Source organism: Musca autumnalis, unplaced genomic scaffold, assembly GCF_047663935.1.
Source record: "Musca autumnalis isolate F117 unplaced genomic scaffold, ASM4766393v1 scaffold_2, whole genome shotgun sequence".
Taxonomy (NCBI): domain Eukaryota; kingdom Metazoa; phylum Arthropoda; class Insecta; order Diptera; family Muscidae; genus Musca; species Musca autumnalis.
Window position 1 is genome coordinate 177,783,531 of NW_027411755.1, and position 26,033 is coordinate 177,809,563.

The following is a 26,033-nucleotide window of genomic DNA, read 5'->3' on the forward strand; positions in this document are numbered from 1 at the left end:
CCTTCCTCGGTACATTGTATCCATCCATATCTCCTGCACCGTCGCGTCGGTGCATTCCCGACTTAGGAAATCCACTATTTCCTCGATCTTACCTCGAATTCCATTGGAATTAAATTACAAAAAGGATGTATTTCGAGGGATTGAAAGTCTAACGGCTGGTGTTAAGTGCTGCGTATGCGTCTGCTGTTGGAGGGACTGCAGGGGAGTCTCGCATTCTGATGACGGCCACGACTCAGACTCGTATTAACGAGGAATATGAAAATATCCACCACTAAGTCAGCAGCCACACTGTTCACCACATGGATGGCGAAAATGAAGCTCCCACTGACTGTGCAGGTCAAATATTCCGACTACAAAGTCCTGGGGGTCATATTCGATAGCATGCAATAGTTGCCGAGCATGCTACAGTTATCTGCGATAAGTTAAGAAATAGGAACAAGGTCCTCAAGTCCCTAGCCGGCAGCACTTGTGGTGCGTATGAGAAACCTTGTTAACCACATACAACGCGATAGGTCGGTCTGTGGTAAGCTATGCGTCGAAAGCTGGTGGCGCAGTATATTGCTTTCAGACCGGTGGCACTTTCGGAACAATCAGGTATGTCTAAGCTGGTAAGAGTGGACAAAATCGCTTCCATTGTCCTCTTTCGTTTGGATGGGTGCATGATTGTAGCACCAGCAGGTTTGCCGCTAGAGCAACCAATGCGACCATTACTCTCAATTTGCAGCTTGTAGAAGTTCTCTTCCTTTTTGTACATTAATTTACCTTTTCCAAGTTTTGTTAATTTTGCACAGAAAATTCAATGGTTCTCTTCATAGGGCTTCAAGCTTTAAAAAGGGGATTTAAATACTGGCCCTCAAAAATGTGGTTTCAGTAAAAATTCCTAACAGGTAGTCAATGGGCATTCGACTACATTTTGAATATTAATATATTCCCATTACTCTCACATTCAAAAATTGGACAAAAATATTTTTTGCCCATTCCACCTGTGTTATCAAAAGCTTTTACGAACTTTTATCTTTTAATTTCATTAACTTTGTAAAAAAGTAAAAATTAAAAATATGTATGTATTTGTTGTTTCCCATGAAGATTTATTCAAAAATTAGCTAAAAAATATTCTGACGATATTTGAATTGATTTGTTAGTCTTATCAGTAGCTAACGGTAGCCATAACAACAGCTGGCGTGTGGTTTGTTTTCTTTTCATCCATGTGATGCTTTAAACCTGCTTTGGACTATCTCTCTGAGACGCAAATTCACGGTGGATCATTTTAGTTTTATTTAGAATTACAATAACAAATAAATACAAAATGTTAACCTAATTTTATTGTTGGGTCAGCATATTCTGTTGATAAACTTGGATTGGAAATATGAAAAAAAAATTTATTATTTTATTTTGTATCAATTAAGAAAATGAAAAAAACAGATAGGGTAAATGCACCAATAGTCGGCCCTTTAACTTGTTTTTCATTTTTAAACTGGTGTCGCAGGTTGTGGGAATATAATTTTACTGTAAATATTTAATTTTACACATCACTAAAGGGTTATGTTTCAGAATTTATAAACTTGTTTTTATTAATTATTTAATAAGTATTGCCAATTTGCATTTTTTCCAAAAAACATCCTATGTTCTAATAGTCGACATGCATGTTCCTAAGTTCGGCCAATGATGTTCCAATAGTCGGCCCCTTTTACCGTTGTAGAAAAAAGAAGAAACTTAAAAAAATAAGAATTTATTACGACTAAAAACCTAAATAAATATATTTATATCAATTAATACAACTTAAATCTGACAAATTCATTTACATTAATACGCCTTACAAATATAACAAAAAATTAATAATTTTAACATTTTTATTTATTGAATTGAAATTTATTTCCCAATATCGGTCATTTACTAGAAGAGTGACAAATCTCAAAAAATCAAGATTCGAGAAAAACACGTTTTAAGTTGGAAATGGAAATTTTACTACCCACCTTAAAAGGGTTATTACAGGAAAAATAAAATAACTACTTAGATCATATTTTGCAAAGAGTTAGCCAAATATCAGTGCTTAATTTATGTGCAAGATATATCATGATTTGAAGTGCTGTAGTGCACCATACACTTAAAAGCCTGAACTTTCGGAACGACCTCCGCTGGACCTCCGACCAACCTCCTCCGAACTTCGAAACTACCTCCTCTGGACCTCTGACCACCCTCCTCCGAACTTCGGAACTACCTCCACTGGACCACCGACCACCCTCCTCCGAACTTCGGAATTACCTCGACTGGACCTCTGACCACCCTCATCCAAACATCGGAACTACCTCGTCTGGACTTGCGACCACCCTCCTCCGAACATCGGAACTACCTCCTTCGGACCTCCGACCACCCTCCTCCGAACTTTGGAACTACCTCCTCTGGACATCCTACCGTCCTCCTCCGAACTACGGAACTACCTCTTCTGAACCTCCGACCATCCTCCTCCGAACTTCGGAAGTACCTCCTCTGGACCGCCTATCAGCCATCTTCGAACTTCGGGATAGCCTTCTCTGAACCTCCGCACAACTTGCTCTTTCCACATTCAGCCCACAGGAACATTAAAACCTGTGCGCTACTACACACGCAAAAACACACAAACGGCAAAAAAATATGTTTCACTCGTTTTTACTCTACGAATAAGCTCGTACTCCATTTCGAGTATTTTCACTCGCACTCTTATTTGTGAAACTACGATACAAAAATTACATATCTATTAAATTTTTATTAGTGGCCGACGTTAGGAACCATGTAAAAACTGGCATGTTCTAATAGTCGGCATACCTATGCCGACTATTGGAACAACTGTGATTTTATTGTTCCTATTGTCGGCATACCATAAATACGAAGAATTCGCATTTTTTATAAACATTTATCACTTCTGCCTTATTAATTTTAGTAATATATAATATGGCAGTCACTCATTTCAAAACAAGATATGAATTAATAGGATTTTTTACTTATTTTACTTTTATTTATAAACTAACAAATTTCTTAAAAAATGCACTTCAACACGTGTTGACAAACCAGTACCGTTAAAAACGACTATAAATGCTAAAATACCGTTCCCAGGACCATGAAAAATTTTATAGAGGGGGAAGGGAGTATATTTTATGTAAATGTAATCTTATTTGACTATACAAATAACGGTATTCTTATTTATTCGTTTTTAAATACAAATGTGGCCGAATACTGGAACCGGCCGACAATAGGAGCGTTTACCCTACATCAAAAAACATCATATCATCTTCAATTGTGTTTGACGAATAATGGGATTTTCCTAATTACATTGAAAAAGTGCTTGCTTTTTACTTTTCCTCGAATGCACTAATGTAGCTAACACAATTAGATTCGAAGAGAGGTTATCAATAAAAGCATGTGCATCAGTTGCATTCAAATATAAATACAAATCTTTTAAAAAAGTGAGTGAGCTGATACGAATAAAAGTCATCAAACAGATGTAGAATCATTCCAAGAAATTTGCAATGCGGGGTTATCATAAATGTAAAGAAATGTGGAAACGGTCAAAGTAATTAGTTGACAAAGCCTAAATTAATATATGGTTTTAAATTTTCTTTATTTTTTTGATGTGTTGATTCCGCAAAACATTTCAGTATATCTTCAGATTTTTTTTGATTAACGGTTCCAGAGATATCGCGGCTTGAAAAAGTCGAATTCTGTAAAAACGAACCACTTGACGTAGACTGACGAAATTTGGCTCAAAACTATCTTATATCAATAGTATTAAAGGTATTGAACATGGAGTCCCTGGGTCCATGTTTTGATATAGCCCCCATATAGCCGTACCTCCCGATTTAATGTATTTTTCACCTATTAGCCACATTTTACATTTTTACGTAGGTCCACGTTTTCTTATAGCCCCCATATAAAGGTACCCCGATTTCGAGTATTTACCCAAATATTGGGTAAAAACTCTTTACCTGCGAACCACTTGACGTAGGCTGACAAAATTTGGCTCAAAACTTTCCAATATCAATAGTATTAAAGGTATTGAAAATGGAGTCCCTGGGTCCATGTTTTGGTATAGCCCCCATATAGCCGTACCTCCCGGTTTAAGGTATGTTTTTAGCTATTAGTCACATTTTCAACCAAATTGGCTGTAATTTGGCACAGTGAGTCCTCATGGAGTATAATATATCCTTGCACAAATTTGTCAACGTAGGTCCACACTTTCTTATAGCCCTCATATAAGGGTACCCGATTTCGAGTATTTACCCAAATATAAGGTAAAAACTCTTTATCTGCCGAACCACTTGACGTAGGCTGACAAAATTTGTTCAAAACTTTCTTATATCAATAGTATTAAAGGTATTGAAAATGGAATCCCTGGGTCCATGTATCAGAAATCCAGGAACGACGGATAGGAATAAAACACACAGACAAACTTCCTATTGAATATTTATTAGATGTTAACAGCAAGACAATTTTAAAGACTCTAAAATCAAAACAATGTTTACATGACGGACAGAAACCAAAACAAAAATGTATTAGCCAATAATGCATCAGAAACTTATTATTGCGTCATTCTTTTATGCAAAGGCTAGTATTTTAGCAATTGTGTTGCATATTTTTAACACTCATTCTCAACACAATTCTACTTTCACAAAAAATTAACAAAAACAAACATTAAACAATTTCAAACAATCCCATAGAATTTACAAATTTAAAATGTTTTACTTTACATACATTTTTAGTAAGAATATCTGCCATCATTTCATTGGTTGGCATATACTTGACTTCGACTTCTCCTTTAGATACCATGTCCCGGACGTGATGATATTTGATTGCAATGTGCTTGCTCTTAGCATGATATGTAGGATTTACTACAAGACATTGTGCGCTTTGATTGACATTGTACATTACTATAGGACCTTCTTTTGAAAATTGTAATTCAGATAACATCTTCTGAATATACACAGCTTCGGTTGCAGCTCCTGATATTGCAATATATTCGGCTTCGAATGCTTCTTCAAGATCACCCTCTCGGTTAAACTCCATGCCTAGAAAATATGAAAGTTCACCTCCATCAACAATTTCGAATTCATTAGCTAGCATTTTCTTTGTCTTGTTCAACTCCGTCAACGATGTACTTCCAACAATTAAATCATCAACGTAGACGACAATTATATTATGAACACCGTGTTGTTGCTTTGTGTAGATACATGGTTCAGTTACGCAGGGTGTAAATCCATACTTTTTCAAAACATTACATATCCATTTTGGCATTCCATTCACGGCCACTCTGCTTCAACCCATATAACGACTTCCTTAGCTTTAGAACTTGGTTGGGGTACTTTTCATTCTCGAAATAGGGTGTTTGTTTCATAAATACTGCATCATGTAACTCTCCATTGAAATATGCAGACTTCACATCTAACTGGTGCAAATACATTCCGTGCTCAACAGCTAAACCAACCACCAACCTGATATTCGAATATCGAACCACTGGTGAGAATGTTTCCTTATAATTTACTCCATATTTCTGGCTGCATACTTTTGCCACCAATCTATATTTCAATTTTTCAACATCCTTTTCACAGAATAGACCCACTTGCAACCTATAGCCTTCTGACCTTTGGGCAAATCCACCAAGTCCCAAGTATTATTATACCCTCAGCCTTTAGGCTATGAAGGGTATATGGCGAATAACAAAAATGTTTTGCAATCGATGAATCCGAGTTTCACCCTATCAGAATTCGCGAACTGTTAATATATTCTATAAAGTATGACTACAATTCTTTAAAATGAAGTGTTTTAGGAGGGATCCCATAATGTCGACCATTAAAATTAATTTTCGTGGAAGCTGTGTTGGCATCAATGTAGAAAAATGAGTAAAAATGGGTTGAAGCCAACAAGTTTTTTTATGTTCCCATACGATTTTTGGCTTAACCTTACATTTTATAGACCTATCCCCAAAGAAAGAATCACAGAATACTCCATGCGCAACAAGATTGTAGTGTATGATTTTTCGATATATCCACTGTATCCACCTAAAATTGATGCTGACATTTTGAAGCCGGAATTTCGGGGTTTTTTGAATTTTTTTAATAATCCGGACGCGCAAGAAGATAATATTCCAAACTCTTAACACGATTATAGAACTCGTGATTTTACGTCGTTTGATGCATATCTCATGAGTGTGCTCCTTAAAGCATCCTTGTAATTGGAGTCGAAAGGCCAAAATTTGATGCGTGAATTTTCTTACAAAACCTATTTTTTGCGTGTAAAATTTACAACTGTCATTCCATTTCCTTTGAAACCCGCGTGAATTTAGTTTTTTTACGCGACGGTTCTAATGAAGCCTTCCGCGATGGAGTCCATCTACTAAAACCGCGGATATAGATACCTTGAAAATCGGAAAATCAGCAAAAATATATTTTGTCAAATCCGCGTACTAAACCGCGATTTTCTTTAAAATTTTTTACATAAATGGAATCCTTTACTTGCGATTATAATATTTGCGAAAACGCGTGTCATAAAAGAAAAGAGATACGCGAGTAATATGGGTCTTTCACAAAAAATTGAATATGGAGGCACATCCGCGGTTCTTGAAGAATCTAATTAAAATTGTTATATTTTGACGTATTTTTGATAGGCGCTGATGAAACCGGATGCGCATCAAAATCGTATGCACATTGCGCGACTTTTACCAACTTTAAGGTTTTTTGCAGTGTATGATGCAACTGGCGGCACACAATGGCCCCTGAGTGAAACATCGAAATATGCATAAATTTTGAAAGAGATTGATTCGCTGTATCCAAAAACGAATGCGCATCAACCGACTTTAACTAATTCGCGAATAACGGGCTTTTTAATTTTAATATTAATTGAATGATTGTAATTTCAATATTACTCTTAATTTCCTACACATATAAGTTATCACAGTAATCAGTTAAACTCTCGCGATTGTAAACCATATTTTTTGATGAAGTTTTAACAGTATACATTCATTATTCTGTGGGATTTTAGCAAAATAGTTGGAGAACTCCGAAATATTTTTTTCGAATTTTTAGAATCAAACCAAAAAAATATTTGCAACAATATTTTCCAACAATAAGTTTTTCTCTTTTGTTGTTGCTATAATATGCAATTTATGTACCCAATCTCCATAAATTTGGTATCATATTTTTCTACGCATTGTCTAGATTCCGCATATATTTTTTAATTTATTTTTTGAGGGTTTGTGCGGATTCTGGGAAAGGATAATTTGGATTTACTTCAAAATTTTTTTACTATTTGTTGATTTTCCGCGAAAATAATAATAAATTTAATAACTTTTTAAACATCCACGAATAGATATGGAATGCTGTTAACGATTTATGCATACATTTTCTCATAACAACAAAAAAGATATTTTTAAATATTTTTTCTTTATATGAGAATAAAAACCGCTATAACTTTTGCGCGCATTGGCCAATTTCGTGAACGCGAGTAGATTTGAAACCGGATTTTTTTCCTTTACCTCTATACAAAAAATCGTAGATGTGCTCGCAAAAAAAAATTTTAATTTTTTTCAAATGGAATTGTAAAGGAATTTTGTTATTCGCCATATACACTTTCATACGGGCAAAATGTGCCTCATCGAAATAATGGTTTTAGACCCCAAGTATGTTTGGACGAAATGTGTTTCAGACAATTTGGAGTCGATTGAGCAATGTCCGTCCGTCTGTCTGTCTGTCTGGCTGGCTGGAGCGCACAATAACTCTCGAAGGGATGAACCGATTCGGCTCAAATTTTGGCTTTCGTAATATTTTGTCCAAACTTAGTTTAAGTTCGAAGATGAGCTATATCGGTCCACTCCTTCCGGTACCTCCCCCACAAAAGTTCGAAAATGTTCGGAAAATTTGTACGCACGATAACTCTTGAAGGGTGTAACCGATTTGGTCCATACTTTGCCCATCGTGGAGCGTGTACCAGACTTAGATCAGGTTTTAATATGGACTCAATCGGTCCACTCCGTCGGGTACCTCCCACACAAAATTTTGGAAAAGTTCAGTTTAGGAACATCTCTCGAATCGCTTTGATTTTTGCTTTAGCAACTTGTATTCACTGCCCTCCATACGACGGTATAAGTTTCATCAGGGGCAAGTCCATACTTCCTGAGAAAATAGCCTGAAAGTTGCAAAAAAACCCCTATGAACCCGCGTGAGGAGGTTGGAGGGCAAAATAACTCTCGAACAGGTCTGCCGATTCGGTCCAAAGTTTGGCCTTAGTAATATTTTGTCCAAACATAGTTTAAGTTCGAAGATAAGCCATATCGGTCCACTCCTCCAGGTACCTCCCCCACAAAAGTTCAAAAATGTTCGGAAAAATTGTGCGTACGATAACACTTGAAGAGAGTGGCCGAATTAGTCCATACTTTACACATCCTAATATATCTACCAGATATAGATCAGGTTCAAATATGGACTATATTTGTCCACTCCATCCGGTACCTCCCACTCAAAATTTCGGATACATGTTCACTTTAAGACCTGCTTTCGAATCACTTTGATTTTTGTTGAAGCAACTTGCATTGCTGCCTCAATTGCGATGGTAAAAGTTGTTTCAGGGGCAAGTTCATACTTCTTGAGCAAACATCCCTGAAGGTCTAAAAAACCCCTATGGTACCATATGTAGTGGATGGAGATCCATTCTTTTTAGTATCTCCTCCGCAAAACTTTTGATATTAAATACTAATCAACATTTTTGTCAGTTCAAACGCACAAAATTTAAAAAAAAAATTGTTTCAATATACACAGGCTGAGGGTATATCTCTGTCGGCAAAGCCGACTGATACTTTTTTACTTGTTTTTAATCAAAGAATCATATTCGGCCTTCATGGATTCTATCCATTCATCCGCGTAGGGACCATTCAATGCCTGCTCCGCATTTTCTGGGGTTTCAATATCACACTTACCCACAGCATTCAATTCATTATATGCCTCTCTTGGCCTCCCTGGTCTACCATCACGCACTATTCGTGGTCTTCCTGGACCTCTCCTCATTGGTTCAGCTTCTCTTATAATCTCAGCTTAATTATTCTCCATAGGTTCATTTTGCGGCTGACGAACTTCTGCACAACCTAATTGCATTTCTTCTTTTAACACATTTTCATCTTCTTCTTGAGAAATATTTCTTGGCTCAATTTGAATTCTATCAAAATTTTGAAATGAAACTTCATTTTCTCCTTCTTGACAATCACTTGGCTCCACTAAATTTGCACCTCCATAACCAAAAGTTTAATTACTGCAGTCTTTACTTTCATCCATTGAATTCTCAAAAAATTCTACGTCTCTTCCGGCGATAAACTTGTTATTTTTTGGATTGTATAATCTATAGGCCTTACATTCTTCGCTGTAACCAATCATTATACATTCGATTCCTTTTGGTGCAAATTTACCTGGTGATTTGTTATTGTTGAGTACTACCGCCTTTGATCCGAAAATTTTAAAATGTCCTACAGCTGGCTTAAACCCTTTCAACATCTCATATGGCGTTTTATTTTTCAAAATTTTAGTTGTTGTGCGGTTTCTTATATATGCAGCTGTTCTTACCGCTTCTGCCCAAAACGATTCTGGCATACCTGCATGTATTACCATTGTCCTTGCCACTTCGACCAAAGTCGGATTAGCTCTTTCGGCGACACCGTTTTGTTGTGGCGTATAAGTAACCGTCAACTGCCTCTTAATACCATTTTCTTGTAAAAATTTATCAAACTCTTTATTGACGTACTCACGGCCATTGTCTGTTCTCAAGCATTTAATACGTTTACCAGTTTGCTTTTCAATTTCCGCCTTGAAATTCTTGAATGCACCGAACACTTCGTCTTTTGATTTTAAGAAATAAATGCTAATATGTATACCTCGAATAATCGTCTATGAATGTAGCAAAATATCGCGAACCTACTTTTGAGCATACATTCATGGGACCACAAAGATCGCTGTGAATTATTTCTAGCGGTTCTTTAGCACGATTTCAGACATTTGAGGGAACGGTTTCACACAGATGTTTCCCTTTGCGCACGTAACACACTCTATAGAGTCACTCATTCCCTTGATGTTTATACCGCGCACTGTCTTTTCCTTTATCATTTCTTTCTAGCAATAGATATTCACATGTCCGAATCTATTGTGCCATTTTAATGCCTCTTCATTTAATCGCGACACGTTGTAACACTTATTTTGGGATTTTTTAACACCTTCATATATGTACAAACCTTTTTATAAGCACACTTATTTTGATCATCCCATATTATTACCGTATTGTTTTTAAAAATCACTCTTGCGGCATTGTCTGTAGCTTTTGATACCGATATAAAATTATGCGGAATGGACGTTACATGTAACACATTTTTCAAAGTCAAATTTACTTCTTCAAGATAAACATCTCCGCGACCGATAGCTTTAACATTTGTATTGTTTGGTAATATCACTACCTCTTGACATTCCCGATAAGTTTTGAATAATTCACGCACACAGCAAAAATGACTAGTCGCTCCACTGTCAATGCACCAATTCCTTTCATTTGAATCTTCTGTGTTATTAGCTCCCAGTAACTGTGTCATAAGGCAGGAACTACTCTCAACTCTCTTTTGTTGCGGGCATTTAGCTGCAAAATGTCCTGGTTGACCACAGTCATAACATTTCTTACCGTTTTGATTTTTCCACTTGCTTTTATCTGGACGTTGTTCTTTTGTTTTTTTATACGGCTTTCCCCTTGTTTGCATAAGCGTTTCTCCAGCTTGGCTACCATTTGCCTCAATCCCGGATTCATCTATTCTTGCTCCTTCTTCCAATAATTTCACCTTCAATGTCCTGAAAGAAGGTAGGTCATCGCGAGTCTCTATCGCAACCACAAAGTTTTCGTAACTCTTCGGCAAGCTTGATAACAAAATTATCACCAAAATTTCTTCACCCAATTGCAGACTTACCAAAATATTGCTGAATTCATTAAGATGATCCATTATCTTACCTCCATCTCGCAATTTTATTTGCAACAGTTTCTTAAACAACATTATTTTGCGTGCCGGTCCTCTCGGCTGATGTATTTCTTTCAGCTTTACCCATGCTTGAGCCGCCGATGTACACGCTTTCACATGATTAATCTGATTTGCCTTCACGTAGAGCAATATCAATGCCAGAGCCTTTTCATCCTTTGTTTCCAAAAACTGCTGCTCCATTGCCTCCAGGCTTTACTTCTCTGCCACATGTTATTCCCCATAAATCCGAATGAATAAAAGCCTGCGTACATAAGCTGCCTTGCCTGCTTACCTTGCTTACTTCTGATAAAAGAATAAAAAAGAAAAGGGCAACCCAGTTCGAAATTTCCTCGGCCTTCTTTATTCTTTTATTTTTATTATGTCAAAAATGAAGCAGGAAAGCAAGGCAATCAGGCAGAGCAGCTTATGTACGCAGGCCTTTAGAACGCTTTTCATTGCCTCCAGGCTTTACTTCTCTGCCACATGTTATTCCCCATAAATCCGAATGAATTAGAACACTTTTCATCTGAACGCTCCATGTGGCGTAATTTCCGTCGTCCAATTTCTCGATTTGCAAATTCATTGTCAAAATTATTTTTTTTTTTTCACACAGAAAATTTTCTTCCAGTACAATTTACACAATTCTTTTCCTTTCCTCTCTAATTTACTTTAGATTCACACAGAATTCCTTATCTTATGTCCTGCCTGGGACATGGAAGCAGTGTTCGAAAATAAACACTATGGTATCGTTCTGTACCGTACCAAGGTGGATAGGTACGCTTCGATAATGTACCGTACCGTACAAACACTAAAAAATATTTTAGTGATACTGTACCGGAGCACAACGAAAATCTTACTGTACCGACTGCGGTACACAAAGATTTTTAGTGTACCGACTACGATTTTTAGTGAACCGACTGCGGTACAGTATGATTATCGTAGTGTTAGTGTACCGACTGCGGTACGCTACGATTTTTAGTGTTCCGACTGCGGTTCACTACGATTTTCGTTGTGCTCCGGTACGGTACCCTAAAATATTTTTTAGTGGTTGTGCTCCGGAACGGTACACTAAAATATTTTTAGTGATACCGTACCTGGAGCGGTACGTTATTTTAGTGTACGACGGATAGGAATAAAACACACAGACAAACTTTCGATTGAATATTTATTAGATCTTAACAGCAAGACAATTTTAAAGGCTCTAAAATCAAAACAATGTTTACATGACGAACAGAAACCAAAATAAAAATGTATTAGCCAAGGCCTACTTCGTACAATTCAATAATGCAAACAGAAACCTTTTATTGCGTCATTCTTTTGTGCAAAGACTACTATTTTAACAATTGTGTTGCATATTTTTAACACCATGGTTTGGTATAGCCCCCATATAGCCGTACCTCCCGATTTAAGGTATTTTTCATCTATTAGCCACATTTTACAACCAAATTGTCAGTGATTTGGCACAGTGAGTCCTGAAGGAGTATAATATATCATTGCAAAAATGTGTCAACGTAGGTCCACGCTTTTTGATAGGCCCCATATAATCGTACCCCGATTTCGAGTATTTACCCAAACCTTGGGTAAAAACTCTTTAATTGCCGAACCACTTGACGTAGGCTGACGAAAATTGGCAGAAATATTACTTATATCAAGAGAACATCTGGTATTGAAAATGGAGTCCCTGAGTCCATGTTTTGATATAGCCCCCATATAGCCGTACCTCCCGATTTAAGGTATTTTTACCTATTAGCCACATTTTACAATCATACTGACTGTAATTTGGTACAGTGAGTTCCCCATATGTATAAAAAATCCTTTCAAAAAAATTGTCGACGTAGGTCCACGATTTCTTGTAGCCCCAACAAGGGTTTCTGAAATCGGGAGGTACGGTTATATAGGGGCTATATCAAAACGTGGACCCCATTTTCAATACTAGATGTTCTTTTGATATAAGTAGGATTTTAGCGAAATTTCGTCAGCCTACGTCAAGTGCTTCGGCAGATAAAGAGTTTTTACCCAACATTTGGGTAAATACTCGGATATTTACGCCCAAAATTTTGAAAACCCCCTAAGTACAGGCTGAGGGTATATCTCTGTCGACAAAGCCGACTGATACTTTTTTACTTGTCAAGTACAGATTTTTCTCCAAAATCGGTCATGTTTGTAAGGCTTTTTCTCCTTGAGAACCGCGAAAAATGGAATATCAAGGTTGAGTTTTGAAAAATTTGGAATGTTTAGAAGCGATTGACTTTAAATTCCTAAAATTATGAAATGAATTTTTTGATTTTTTTCGTTCGGCGCATGCACTGTGTTAGGGTACCTCCCCCACAAAAGTTCAACATGTTTGTTTAAGTGCTCGAAGTGTTCGAAGATCCTTTGGAAATTTATATCAATGCTACCCGTTGTGGTCCTGTTTACAGCAATATTATGTTTTTCGTAGGCAAGTCCATGCTTCCTGACATAGTGGTCCAAACGCTTCAAGTTGTACGGTGTCCAACTGAAATTACTAGTGGGCGCGATATATATCGAAAAGAAATGATTCCCAAAATAAAATCTACTTCCAAAATGGACTATGTCGACCAATTCCTTCATCTATTCACATTTTTGTCGGCAAGATGTAATGTCTAAAAAGGACCACATAATTTTTGGGGAATAGGAGTTTGGTTTTGTAGCCGGTATTCGATCTGTCCGCAGATGAAAGTTTCAATTCACATAGGCTGAGGGTATATCACTGTCGGCAAAGCCGACTGATACTTTTTTACTTGTTCCTTGTTTTTTTTTAATCCATTTTACTTGACCAGTTCACATTCGACTCCACATTTAGATTCTAAACATCATTTAAGTGAACCATTAGCAATGTAACTAACTTTTCGTGTTGATTTTGGGGAGATATCTGTAAATGCAGCACACGCGAAATATTCACCATATTTGCACCCATTTGAAGATTCAATACATTTTTCGTAAATAAAAAAATATTTAGCAATCTATCAAAATCGAGTACAACAAAAATCCATTTTTCAATTGCACTTTTGTGGTCCGGGTTTTTTTGTTTGTTTTTTTTTTTTTTATTGTTAAATAACAACAAAACCAAAACTCAAACAATAATTGTTTACAATACGATTCATATCAAGGAGGAACGTGACCAATTCTTAAAAAAACAACATCGTACAATTCGCCGTGGGGGAAAACCATTACACCGACGATCGGTAAATGGCACATAAACTAAGCCAAACTTATCCATCCATATTGCTTTTAGGGAATTCACAAATATTGCACTTGACTTACCCGGTAGCATTGACAAATATTAAAATTTGTAAAAATACAAAAGCGAAGCTAATTGTTCGCTTCATTTTTCTGTAGTTAGTTATGATCAAAACTTGATTGATTTTATGTTTTTTTTTCGTTTTGTCGAATTTATTGTTCAAGATGCTTTAAGAAGAGACCGTACGCCAACTATAAACGAACCACAACCGACCTAAGCAAAACTGTGACTGACCATCGCCTAGCAATGGCAGAGCTCATTTGAATACAACTTTGGCTGAGTCGTAACGCTACGATGAGTGGCCAGTGATGAGACAATATGTACACGGTACTTTTTTTATTTCTTGGAAATGCCAAACAATATTGATGGCATATTTGTTTCGGCTTTTAATAAGAAACATGAATATGTGTGGAGGAAAAACAGTATCGTTATCTATGGAAGCAAATGTCGTTAATTTTTATTCGAAAAATGCATGTTAACATATCGTTGGTATCATGCTTAAGAGTTCCATATGCCATTTTTGAAATTTTGAGATACGGTTTCTATGGTCGCATTTCTCCTATCTGCTCCCGTTTTCGAAATATCCATTCTTCGACAGGAAAGCATACATTTTTTCAGTAATGGAATTAATATTTTATAAACTTAGAAGTTCAAAAATCAGAAATTTAATTCTCAAATTAAAAGTTTTTACTTAAATAAGGCAAAGACAGAAACAATATTTGTCACTTTGTTCCATATGGTGTACAATATTTCACATTTGTGTCTTAAGTGTGGATAAGGAACAAATCGTAAAAGATTCTATTTTTAAAAAATTCTCTATAACTTTTATATTCCAATACATGTTCTTCTGTATTTTTTTTTTCAATTATGTTCTATATACTATTATTAATAATTCAAGTCAAAACCAGTAAGAAAAGACCAAAGTCGGGCGGGGCCGACTATGTAATACCCTACACCATCTAGCAGTACTTTAATATGGAAGCTATACCAAAATTCGGGGCGATATCAAAACGTGGACATATGTATGTCCATAATTCTTGGTGGTGAAGTTTTTTATTAATAACCCAAAACAAACATTAAAGTAAATTTTTTGAACTCATTAAACTCCGAATGGCAAATTGGAGCCATATTTGGGGAAAATCGTTAAAATACCTAAAATCGGGAGTGGGGGCTACAAAAAAATGGACCTATCTTAACAATTTTAAGTGGCGAAATTTCGTGGCCACTGGGAACCACAAATGTAAAATTTCAGCTAGTTCAAGCAAAAAATGTGGCTAAGATCCCTAAAATACCTTAAATCGGGAGGTATCGTTATATGGGGACTATACCGAACCGTGGACCTATATTGACAATTTTTAGTGGAGCAATTTCGCGGCCATTGGGAACCTCAAATGTAAAATTTCAGCTAGTTTGGGCAACAAATGCGGCTAAGATCCTTAAAATACCTTAAATCGGGATGTATCGTTATATGGGGACTATACCGAACCGTGGACCTATATTGACAATTTTTAGTGGAGCAATTTCGCGGCCATTGGGAACCTCAAATGTAAAATTTCAGCTAGTTTGGGCAACAAATGCGGCTAAGATCCTTAAAATACCTTAAATCGGGAGGTACCGTTATATGGGGGCTATACCAAAACTTGGACCTATATAGCCCATCTTCGAACTTGATCTTCCGACGGCTAAAATAATGGTATTCCCCAATTTTCAGCGAAAACGGTCAACAAATGCGACCTGTATGTTGCGAACGGACGGACGGACGGACATGCATAAATCGACTCAGAAAGTGATTCTATGTATATCCCTAGAAGGAACTATGGGTCTATCTCGCTTCCTTTTGTATGTTACATACAAATGCACTAACACATAATACCCCTTACCACATAGTGGTGTAGGGTATAAATATAAACAACGCAACGCACAGTGGATGCGCCCATGGGACAAAAATGAAAAATGTTATGTCTGCGTATAACACTTTTATGAGCGTTAAAGTGTTATAATCATTCCAAAATTCACTGTACTAACAATGTTTTGACAATTTATAACGGTATATTCTGATGGGAGCATCGTAAACATATGTGCTCATTCTTAAAAATAGTGCGTTGAAAACGGAAAAAATAAAGTGCTTTACAAATAAAACAAAAATATATATGAAATCAGATATATATAACTATTTATAAAATGGAAGTTGTTATTCAAGATATGAGCTTATTTTCTATATCATTTCATCTGTGCATAGTGATCCTTGTGTATTAATAATAACAGCCAACAAAATATGTTTAAGTATGTAATATTTTGGTTTTTTGACAAACTTCCCATAAGCTTTTAACTAGTATCGCTACCGATCTCCGCCGCCTCATTAGCATTTTTCTCTAGCTTTAGGTGTCAAGATTTAAAAAATGTATAAGTTAGCTGCGGAAATTTGCGGATGAACATGGTGTAACCAATTTTGTGATATAACCTCTAAATGAAGAATTTGGAAAAGGGCCTAAATTCTGTAAAAAAAACTCCCTAACCCTACAATTTTTGGTACTGCTTTGGTCCAAACATTGCATATCGTAATATTTCTCCGAATCTTAAATAGAGTAAAGATGGTACATATCGGTCCACTCCTTCCGGTACCTCCCCCTTTAAAGTTCAAAAATATTCAATAACATGTAACGCTCGATATCTCATAAACGGAGCAACCGATTTGGTCCAAACTTTGGATCTCGTAATATTTTGTCCAAACTTAGTTTAAACTCGAAACTAGGCCATATCGATCCACTTCTTAGGGTACCTCCCTCACAAAAGTTCAACATTTTTGTATAAGTGCAGTTTAAGGTCTGTCCGAGGATCATTTGGAAATTTTTACCGAAGGTAGTCCTTGTTGTCCTGTTTACAGCGATATCATGTTTTTCGTGGGCAAGTCCATGCTTCCTGGTATAATGGCTCTAAATTAAACAGTGATCGACTGAAATGAGTGGTGGTGCAAAATCTATCGACAGTAATAACTCTCACAATAAGACCCACTTACAAAATGGAGTACATACGTCCATTCCTTCGGGTACCTCCTCCGAAACCTTGTGAACTTTAATCAAAATCCATATTTTTGTCGGCAAGTTCATACGTCGAATTAGAGGGCACAGAATTCTGAAAACCATCTAAATACATAGTTTTCTGTGAAAAACAGATTTTCAAATCACACAGACTAAGGGTATATCTGAGTCGGCAAAGCCGACGGATACTTTTTTACTTTTTTTACATTTATTTTTAATACAACATTAAGTGGTACTATTATTTGATATGTATTTATATGGTTTTAGCATCGAAATGATACTTAAGCATGCCCGATCATGCTCAAAATTTGTGATGATTCTTGCGTAGTGATAAATACACAGTCCTTAAAGTTTTAAGATGATATACCAATATTTAATATTTTTGTCGCACTGCCCTAAAGGAATGCATCCACTGTGCAACGCAATATATTAAAATGCGATTATCTCAAAACGCGAAAATGACGTATGGAACACATAAGCATGACACCGACGATATGTGTGTACCATAGGCCTCCATGGGTCATAATAAAACAGGTGATAGAATGGCGCTTCTCCAGGACTATATTGGAAGCATTGAATAAAAGGACCATCCCAGAAAATAATCCGAACTCTTAGTTCTTCACAACTGTACTGGATGAATAATAAATACTTAGATTATGTGGACTATATGTGTTTTCTCTCGCACAAGTAATCTAACAATTTTTGCATTGGTTCTATGAACAGTTTCATTACTACAGTGAATTATTTCATTCAATATTCGATGAAATACATAAGTGAATATTGAAATCACACTAATAATATTGTTAAATGCAGAGTAATACACAAAACGTATTTAAACAAGAAAGAACAACAGGGCCAAAATTTTCAAAATCTGTACGAGGAACTATCGGAAGGAACCACTATATGGGGTCACACCAAAATGTGAATATATGGCTCTAATTTTTGTTAAAGAACATTTTCTGACCTCTTGGAACCTTACATCTTATGAATTTTTGCTATCTTTGTATCATAAAAAAAAATTCTAAAATAGGGTGTACCTCTAATATACGACAATACTAAAATTTCCATCTATACTCACAATTCTCTGTAGTAATCTTGTATTCCCATATCGAAGACTAAATGTCAAATTTAAGTCGCTTACGTAGGATAATGTGGCTAAAACTTGTTTAATACCAAAAACATTATATATAAATATAATTGTTCCACAAACATCCCATAAGGGACAAGGGAGACTTCTCTCATATCAATGAGTGCACCCCGATTCATATTAGCTCAATCATATGAGACCTACAGTTTATCGCCGAGTCCGAGCGGCGTGTCTAAGACACCACTTTTGAAGAGGAGTTTTACATGGCTGAAATACTCAGGAAATGTCGCCAACATTACTGAGGGGTATTTTGCCACCGTCGAAAAGTGTTTTGATGTTGCCTGGCCGGGGAATCGAACCCACGGCCTTATGTATGCAAGGCGGGTGTGCATACCATTGCACCACGCTGGCACCCATTATATGGGGACCGAAAATTCTTAAAGGAAATATTTTGTACCCCTGGCGAAGAATAAAATAGTCTTAAATAAAATGGAATAATTGGTGTCCTTTCACAATTTTAGTTTGAAAACATTTTCGATCATGGATAGATACTCCAATTATCCTTAATTATCTAATCTAATCCAAAAAATGTGTTAAGCCAGGTGAAAGGTACCACCTACGGGGCTATTTCAAAGTGTCGACCTGTCTTTATAATTTTTGGTGGAAAAGTTGTATAACTGCAGGAAACCTCAAAAGTCAAATTGAGGGTAGTTCCATCAAACAATGTAGAACCTCAAAACACTGGAGGTACCATTATATGGGGGCTATAACAAAATATGGACCTATGTTGACGAGTTTGGTGGAGAAGTTTCGTGGCCACTGGGAACATAAAAATGTCAAATTATAGCTAGTTCTTTTAAAAATTGTAGCTAAAATCCTCAGAACACCGAAAATCGGGAGGTACCGTTACTTGGGAGCTATACCAAAACGTGGATCTATGTTGAAAATTTTTTGTGGAGAAGTTGTGTGGCTACTGAGAACCTCAAATGTCAAATTGCAACTAGTTCGGTTAAAAATTGTAGCTAAAATTCTCCAAATACAGAAAATCGGGAGTTACCGCTATATGGGGGCTATACCAAAATATGGACCTATGTTGACAATTTTTGGTGGAGAAGTTTCGTGGCTACTGAGAACCTCAAATGTCAAATTGCAACTAGTTCGGTTAAAAATTGTAGCTAAAATTCTCAAAATACCGAAAATTTGGAGTTACCGTTATATGGGGGCTATACCGAAACATGGACCTATGTTGACAATTTTTGGTGGAGAAGTTTCGTGGCTACTGAGTACCTCAAATGTCAAATAAAATAAAAATTGTAGCTAAAATTCTCAAAATACCGAAAATTTTGAGTTACCGTTATATGGGGGCTATACCAAAACATGGCCCTATGTTGACAATTTTTGGTGGACAACATTTCTTGGCTACTGAGAACCTCAAATGTCAAATTACAGCTAGTTCGGTTAAAAATTTTAGCCAACATTCTCAAAAAACCGAAAATCGGGAGGTACCGTTATCTTGGGGCTATACCAAAACATTGACCTATATTGACAATTTTTGGTGGAGAAGTTTCGTGGCTACTGAGAACTTCAAATGTCAAATTATAGCTAATTCGGTTTGAAAATGTGACTAAAAACCGCAAAATATCTGAAATCGGGCGGTACCGTTATATGGACCGATATAGCCCACCATCGAACTTGACATGCCTGCAAACAAAAGACGCATCTTCCCAAAATTTCAGCGTCCTATCTCCGTTTTATAGGGTCGCAAATGATTATTTCGATGCGTTAATATTTTGGTTGGCTATGTTGAACTTTTGTGGGGGAGGTACCCGAAGGAGTGGACCAATATGGCCTATCTTCAAACTTAAAGTAAGTTTGGACATATTACAATCAACAGACGGACGGACATGGCTAAATCGACTCCAAGTTGTCTGAAACGAATTTCGTCCAAACATACTTGGGGTCTAAAACCGAGCTGTATCTTGATTTCAACAAACTGACGTACAAACATCGAATTTTATGATGATAAAGAATATATGTATGTAAATATGCAATGCACAGTGGATCCACTTGTATGGAGAAAGTGGCCAAAAATATTTAGAGTGTAAAAATCAAGCCAATGCGCCGCTGCGAAGAGTGTTTTAAGAAACCACGAGCGTAACATTCTCCCCGCTTTCACCTCTGGAGGTGGTATACGGTAAGAATTGTATTATGCTGTTAATACAAAATGACATGAACAAAGGTCCCGATTATCTTATGATGCAAAAATAGGCTTGGGGAAACAAAACAATCTCCAAAACAACATAAAATCCAACCAATTTAGCGGTTGAAAAAAAACTTTATTGTCTGAAAATTGGTAAAATTTTTAATATAGATCTTATAGCGTTCTTCCTGGAAAGCACGTACCGCCAACTTAAGACAAATTTGGAAGAAGATTTCTTCATCTTGCCACTGATGACAATTATGTTAATGTACGTGGTCAGATAACAGAGTTATACGCTAATATATTCATAGAAACCGTATTCTAGGGCAGCTTTAGTCAGCGACCCACAATTTATAGTCTGGCACTAGATGACAGCTGATTTTAATACTGAATAATCTCAAACCCATGACCTACTTTGGAAAATTATTCCAGAGGTGGGCACTGGTGGGCATCATGACTAAAACCTTAGGTCAAATTTAAGTATATGATCGAATTGGCATTACAAAATACACTAAGAAAATATGCAGTTAACTAGAATTCCACAACACGCTAAAACACTATTTTTTTAATGAAAATTAAGCTATTACCTCCACCTTCAAAATCCACTATAATATTTTGCTATACGTGTAAGATTCGCGATATTTTGAATATATTTACTTGCACTTAAAATATAGGTTGTACTTACAACAAAAAATAGTAGTCACATGTTCCGACTTTTGAAGCTATTCTTAAGAAGATCGCGTTCGAATGAAACAAAAACTAATATATTTTTAAAAAGGTCCATCTCATAGCTATCAGAGTTGCCAGATGTTGTACCAACATTTTGACACTCATTTTTTTATTTTTGGCCAATGGGTGGATTCACTGTGCAATGGCGGTTTCAATTCGGATTATAAGAACAAATCTTAAGAAAACGCTACTCATTTTATTGAGAAACATTGTTATATAATTTACTACAGATTATATGTTTGCTGAGATCACATAACCTTAGTGAAAATGTTGTACATTTTCGCTGAAATTAAGAAAGAATTCAAACAAGCAAGAACGGCGCACTGTGGTTCAGAAAACGATTTTCTTGGCCAAAACCCCGCTTTTTTGTTGTCACCGATTATTATTTTCAATATGGGATAGTAAACATATTGAAACTAAGGAAACCAAAAAATTTAGATAAAAAAATTGGAAAGTGTGGGCGTGGCCTGCTCCTAAAGACGAAAAATGTTTTCCAATCTTGGATAATATGTAATTTTCTGGGGAAAGAAACAGCTATTTTTCAGAAACTATTACAGATATTGTGTTCAGTGTTTTTGTTAAGCTTTAAAGAGTCGCTTTAAAAATTAATTTTAAAGTCGGAAAGCTGACAGTGTTACTATCTGTCGAACAAAAAAAGAATTATGAAAATATCTCTATCCTTTCAAAAGTTACTGACTTTTTACCAGAAAAAAAAAACGATTTTGAACCACTGTGCAGCGTAAAGTTCGGCCGGGCCGAGCCTGCTATACCCTCCACCACGAGTTGTATTGAAGTAAAATGGAATAATTACTCTCCTTCCGTTTATGAAGCAATTTCGTTAAAACAATGTCGCTAACCTTCAGAATACCGAAATTCGGGAGGTACCGTTCTATGAGGGATATATAAAAACGTCGGTCCATGTATACCGACAAATTTCTGGTTGAAAGTTCTTAGACTCAAAGAAGACTAAAAAACTAATTTCTGATATTTCGGAAAGATAATGTGGCCAAAACCTAAAAAATACTGAAAGTCAAGATGTACGCTTCTATGGTGAATATAGGTAGACCTGGACCTATACTGCTAATTCTCTTGTGGAATATTTTATAACTCCATGCAAGACTATATAACAAATTTCAGTAATTTCGGTGCGATATTGACGTCACAACCTTCAGAATTACGAAAATCGGGTGGTACTGTTCTATGGGGCATATATCGAAACGTGGACCTATACCGACGAATTTCAATCGGAAAGGTTTTTACCTCCAACGTAGATTAAATACCAAATTTCAGCCATTTCTGTGGAATATTGAAGCCACAACCTTAAAAATACCGACAATCGGGATGTATCGTTCTATGGCGACTATATGAAGGCGTGTAGCTATACTGGAAAATTTAGAGGGGAAAGTTCAATACCCCCAACGAAGACTAAATACCAAATTTCGATGGATTATTGTGGCCATAACCTTCAAAATACCGAATATCGGGAGTTACCGTTCTATGGGTGCTATATTATGAGTTAGATCATATGTATATACTGATCAAGAATATACATATATACTTTGTAGGGTCTCCGATGAATATTTCGATGTGTTACAAACGGAATGACGAATTTAATTATACCCTCCATATTATGGTGGAGGGTATAAACAGTTGGTAGTTTTCTACTTGTTTTAATAAAATTCAAGCTATTTATGCATCTGAAAAATATTTTAAAAATATGTACGTAATCTAAACATCTCGAAGATTCAAATAAAACTTAAACTTTAGCAAATTGTTTAGCGTTTTGCATATTATAGCAAATACAACAAAAAAATATATTGAGCAAATTTATAAAATTTTTGTAAGAGAAAATATTTTTTCAAATTTATTTTGTGAGTTAGTTGAAGAAAGTGTAGGCAAAATAGGTCGGAGTTATTTTTCTTTTTTTAGTTAAATTTCACGGAAAAGCTCACATAGCTCTATTTTTTGGGTTAAATGGGATACAGCTCTAATACCGCTAAATTATTATACCCTCAGTCTTTAGGTTAAAGAGGGTATTTACACTTTGATACGACCAAAAATGTGCTTCATCGAAATAATGGTTTTAGATCCCAAGTATGTTTGTACGATATCCGTTTCAGACAATTTTGAGTAGATCTAGCAATGTCCGTCCGTCTGTCTGTCTGTCTGTCTGTCTGTCCGTCTGTCTGGCTGGCTGGTGCGCACGATAACTCTCGAACGGATCAATCGATTCGGTTCAAATTTTGGGTATGGAATTTTTTTGTCCAGATTCGATTTAAGTTCGAAAATGGGCCATATAGGTCCACTCCTTCAGGTACCTCCCCCACAAATGTTCAAAAATTGTCGTAAAACTTGTGCGCACGATAACTCTTGTAGGGAATAACCGATTTGGTCCATACACAAATCGGTTATTACACATCGTGTAATTTCTACCAAACTTAGATGAGGTTTCAATATGGACTCAATTGGTCCACTCCTTCGGGTACATCCCACACAAAATTTCGGAAAAGTTCAGTTTAGGACCTGGTCTCGAATCGCTTTGATTTTTGTTTACGCAAGTTGTATTCGCTGTTCTCTATACGACGCTGTAATTTTCATTAGGGGCAAGTCCATACTTCCTGAGGAAATAGCCTGAAAGTTACAAAAAGCCCTATGACACCGTGTGTAATGGTTGGAGCGCAAGATAACCCTCGAACGGATCTGCTGATTCGGTCCAAAATTTGGCTTTCGTAATATTTTGTCCAAACTTAGTTCAAGTTCAAAGATGGATTATATCGGTCCACTCCTTCCGGTACCTCCCCCACAAAAGTTCGAAAATGTTCAGAAAATTTGTGCGTACGATAACTCTTGAAGGAAGTTACCGATTTGGTCATTACTTTGCACATTATGAAATTTCTGCCAGACTTAGATGAGGTTCCAATATGGACTCAATCGGTAAACTCCTTCGAGTACCTCCCACACAATATCCTACTCCTTCGAGTACCTCCCACACAAAATTCCGGAAAAGTTCAGTTTAGGACCTGCTCACGAATCGCCTTGGTTTTTGTTGTAACATCTTGTATTCACTGTCCCCTATACAAAGGTACAAGTTTCCTCAGGGGCTAGTCCATACTTCCTGAAAAATAGCCTGAAAGTTGAAAAACAAACCCTATCACACCTGTTTATGGGTGGAAGCGCAAGATAATTCTCGAACAGAAATGCCGATTCCGGCCAAAATTTGGCCTTCGTAATATTGTTTCCAAACTTACTTTAAGTTCGAAGATAAGCCATATCGGTCCACTCCTTCAGGTACCTACCCCACAAAAGTTAAAAAATATTCGGAAAAATTGTGCGGACGATAACTCTTGATGGGAGTGACCGATTTGGTCCATACTTTACACATTCACATAATATCTACCAGATATAGATCAGGTTCGAATATGGACTATATTTGTCCACTCCATCCCGTACCTTCCACACAAAATTTTGGATAAGTTCACTTTAAGACCTGCTATTGAATCACTTTGATTTTTGTTGTAGCAACTTACATTCGCTGCCTCAATTACGATGGTAAAAGTTATTTCAGGGGCAAGTCCATGCTTCTTGAGAAAACAGCCCGAAGGGTGTAAAAACCCCCTGTGGCACCCCCATGGTCTATGTCGGTCCATTCCTTTAAGTACCTTTTCCGCAAAAATTTTGAACTTTAATCCTAATCAACATTTTTGTCGGTACATACGACCAAAATTTTGAAACCCCCTAACTACATAAGTTTTTTGTGAAAAAAGTGTTTCAATTTGCCCATGCTGAGGGTATATCTCGAAGATGTGTCAGTTTCTTTATGGGAAAGGAAACGATCCACAGAAAACACAATGAAATCCGCGATATTTTCAAAAACATTTTTCGCACATTTTTCCCCCATTCTAGTGGATGGATCTTCACAACAAAACATTGTTCCACAACATTCCATACGGGACAAGGGAGACTTCTCTGCATCCCGATTCATATTTAGTTCAATGATATGGGACCTACTGTTTATCGTCGAGTCCGAACGGCGTGTCTTAAGACACCACTTGTGGAGAAGTTATTCAAGACTGAACTACTCAGGAAAAGTCGCCAACATTACTGAGGCGTATTTTGCCACCGTTGAAAATTCTTTGATGTTGCTTGGCCGGGGAATCGAACCCACGACCTTCTGCGTGCAAGGCGGTGTATCTTCACGATTTATAATTTATATGGTCCGGACCGTCAGAAAACTAAAACATTAGGGGTATCAGCAAACCCAAACGGATATTGCAAATACTATACACAAAAAATAAGGCTTTTAGAAAAAAATATCGCACTATATTTTGGCCTTTGGCAGTGGATTACTGTGATGCTGTCTTTGCTACATAGTCATTAAACAAATTAAATTATTTGTAATCGCGAGTACTTTAATCCTATAATTGGTTTTTAGAAATAGGCGAATGCGCGTCGCTGCCATATCAAAAACACATAAAATTCGGCTTCCGAATGTCAGCATCCATGAAAGGTGGATGCAGTGGAGATTTTCAAACGTGATACATTAGAGCTGTAATCTTGATTTTATATTCTTCTACTTCCTCTTTGGGCATATGTCCGTCATTTGATTGGTTTAACCGGCAATCGTATAACAACGTAAAAAACATCGTTAGCTTCAACGTATTTTTACCTATTTTTATTCAATTTTGCGATCATAGCTTAAACGCGCATTAACTTTTTAG

At 36.5% G+C, this 26,033-nt stretch overlaps 1 protein-coding gene across 11 annotated transcripts in view; it reads right to left on the reverse strand.

Annotated features, from left to right (window-relative positions):
• Tep2 (Thioester-containing protein 2) overlaps positions 1–14,554 on the reverse strand; it is a 109,156-nt gene extending 94,602 nt beyond the window's left edge. For all 11 annotated transcript variants that reach the window (XM_073970093.1, XM_073970094.1, XM_073970086.1 and 8 more), the window contains exon 1: positions 14,285–14,554. In XM_073970093.1, coding sequence (XP_073826194.1) covers positions 14,285–14,349 — 65 coding nt within the window. In that variant the 5' untranslated portion in view covers positions 14,350–14,554. The remainder of the gene's footprint in view (positions 1–14,284) is intronic.
• Between the last annotated feature and the right edge of the window lie 11,479 nt (positions 14,555–26,033).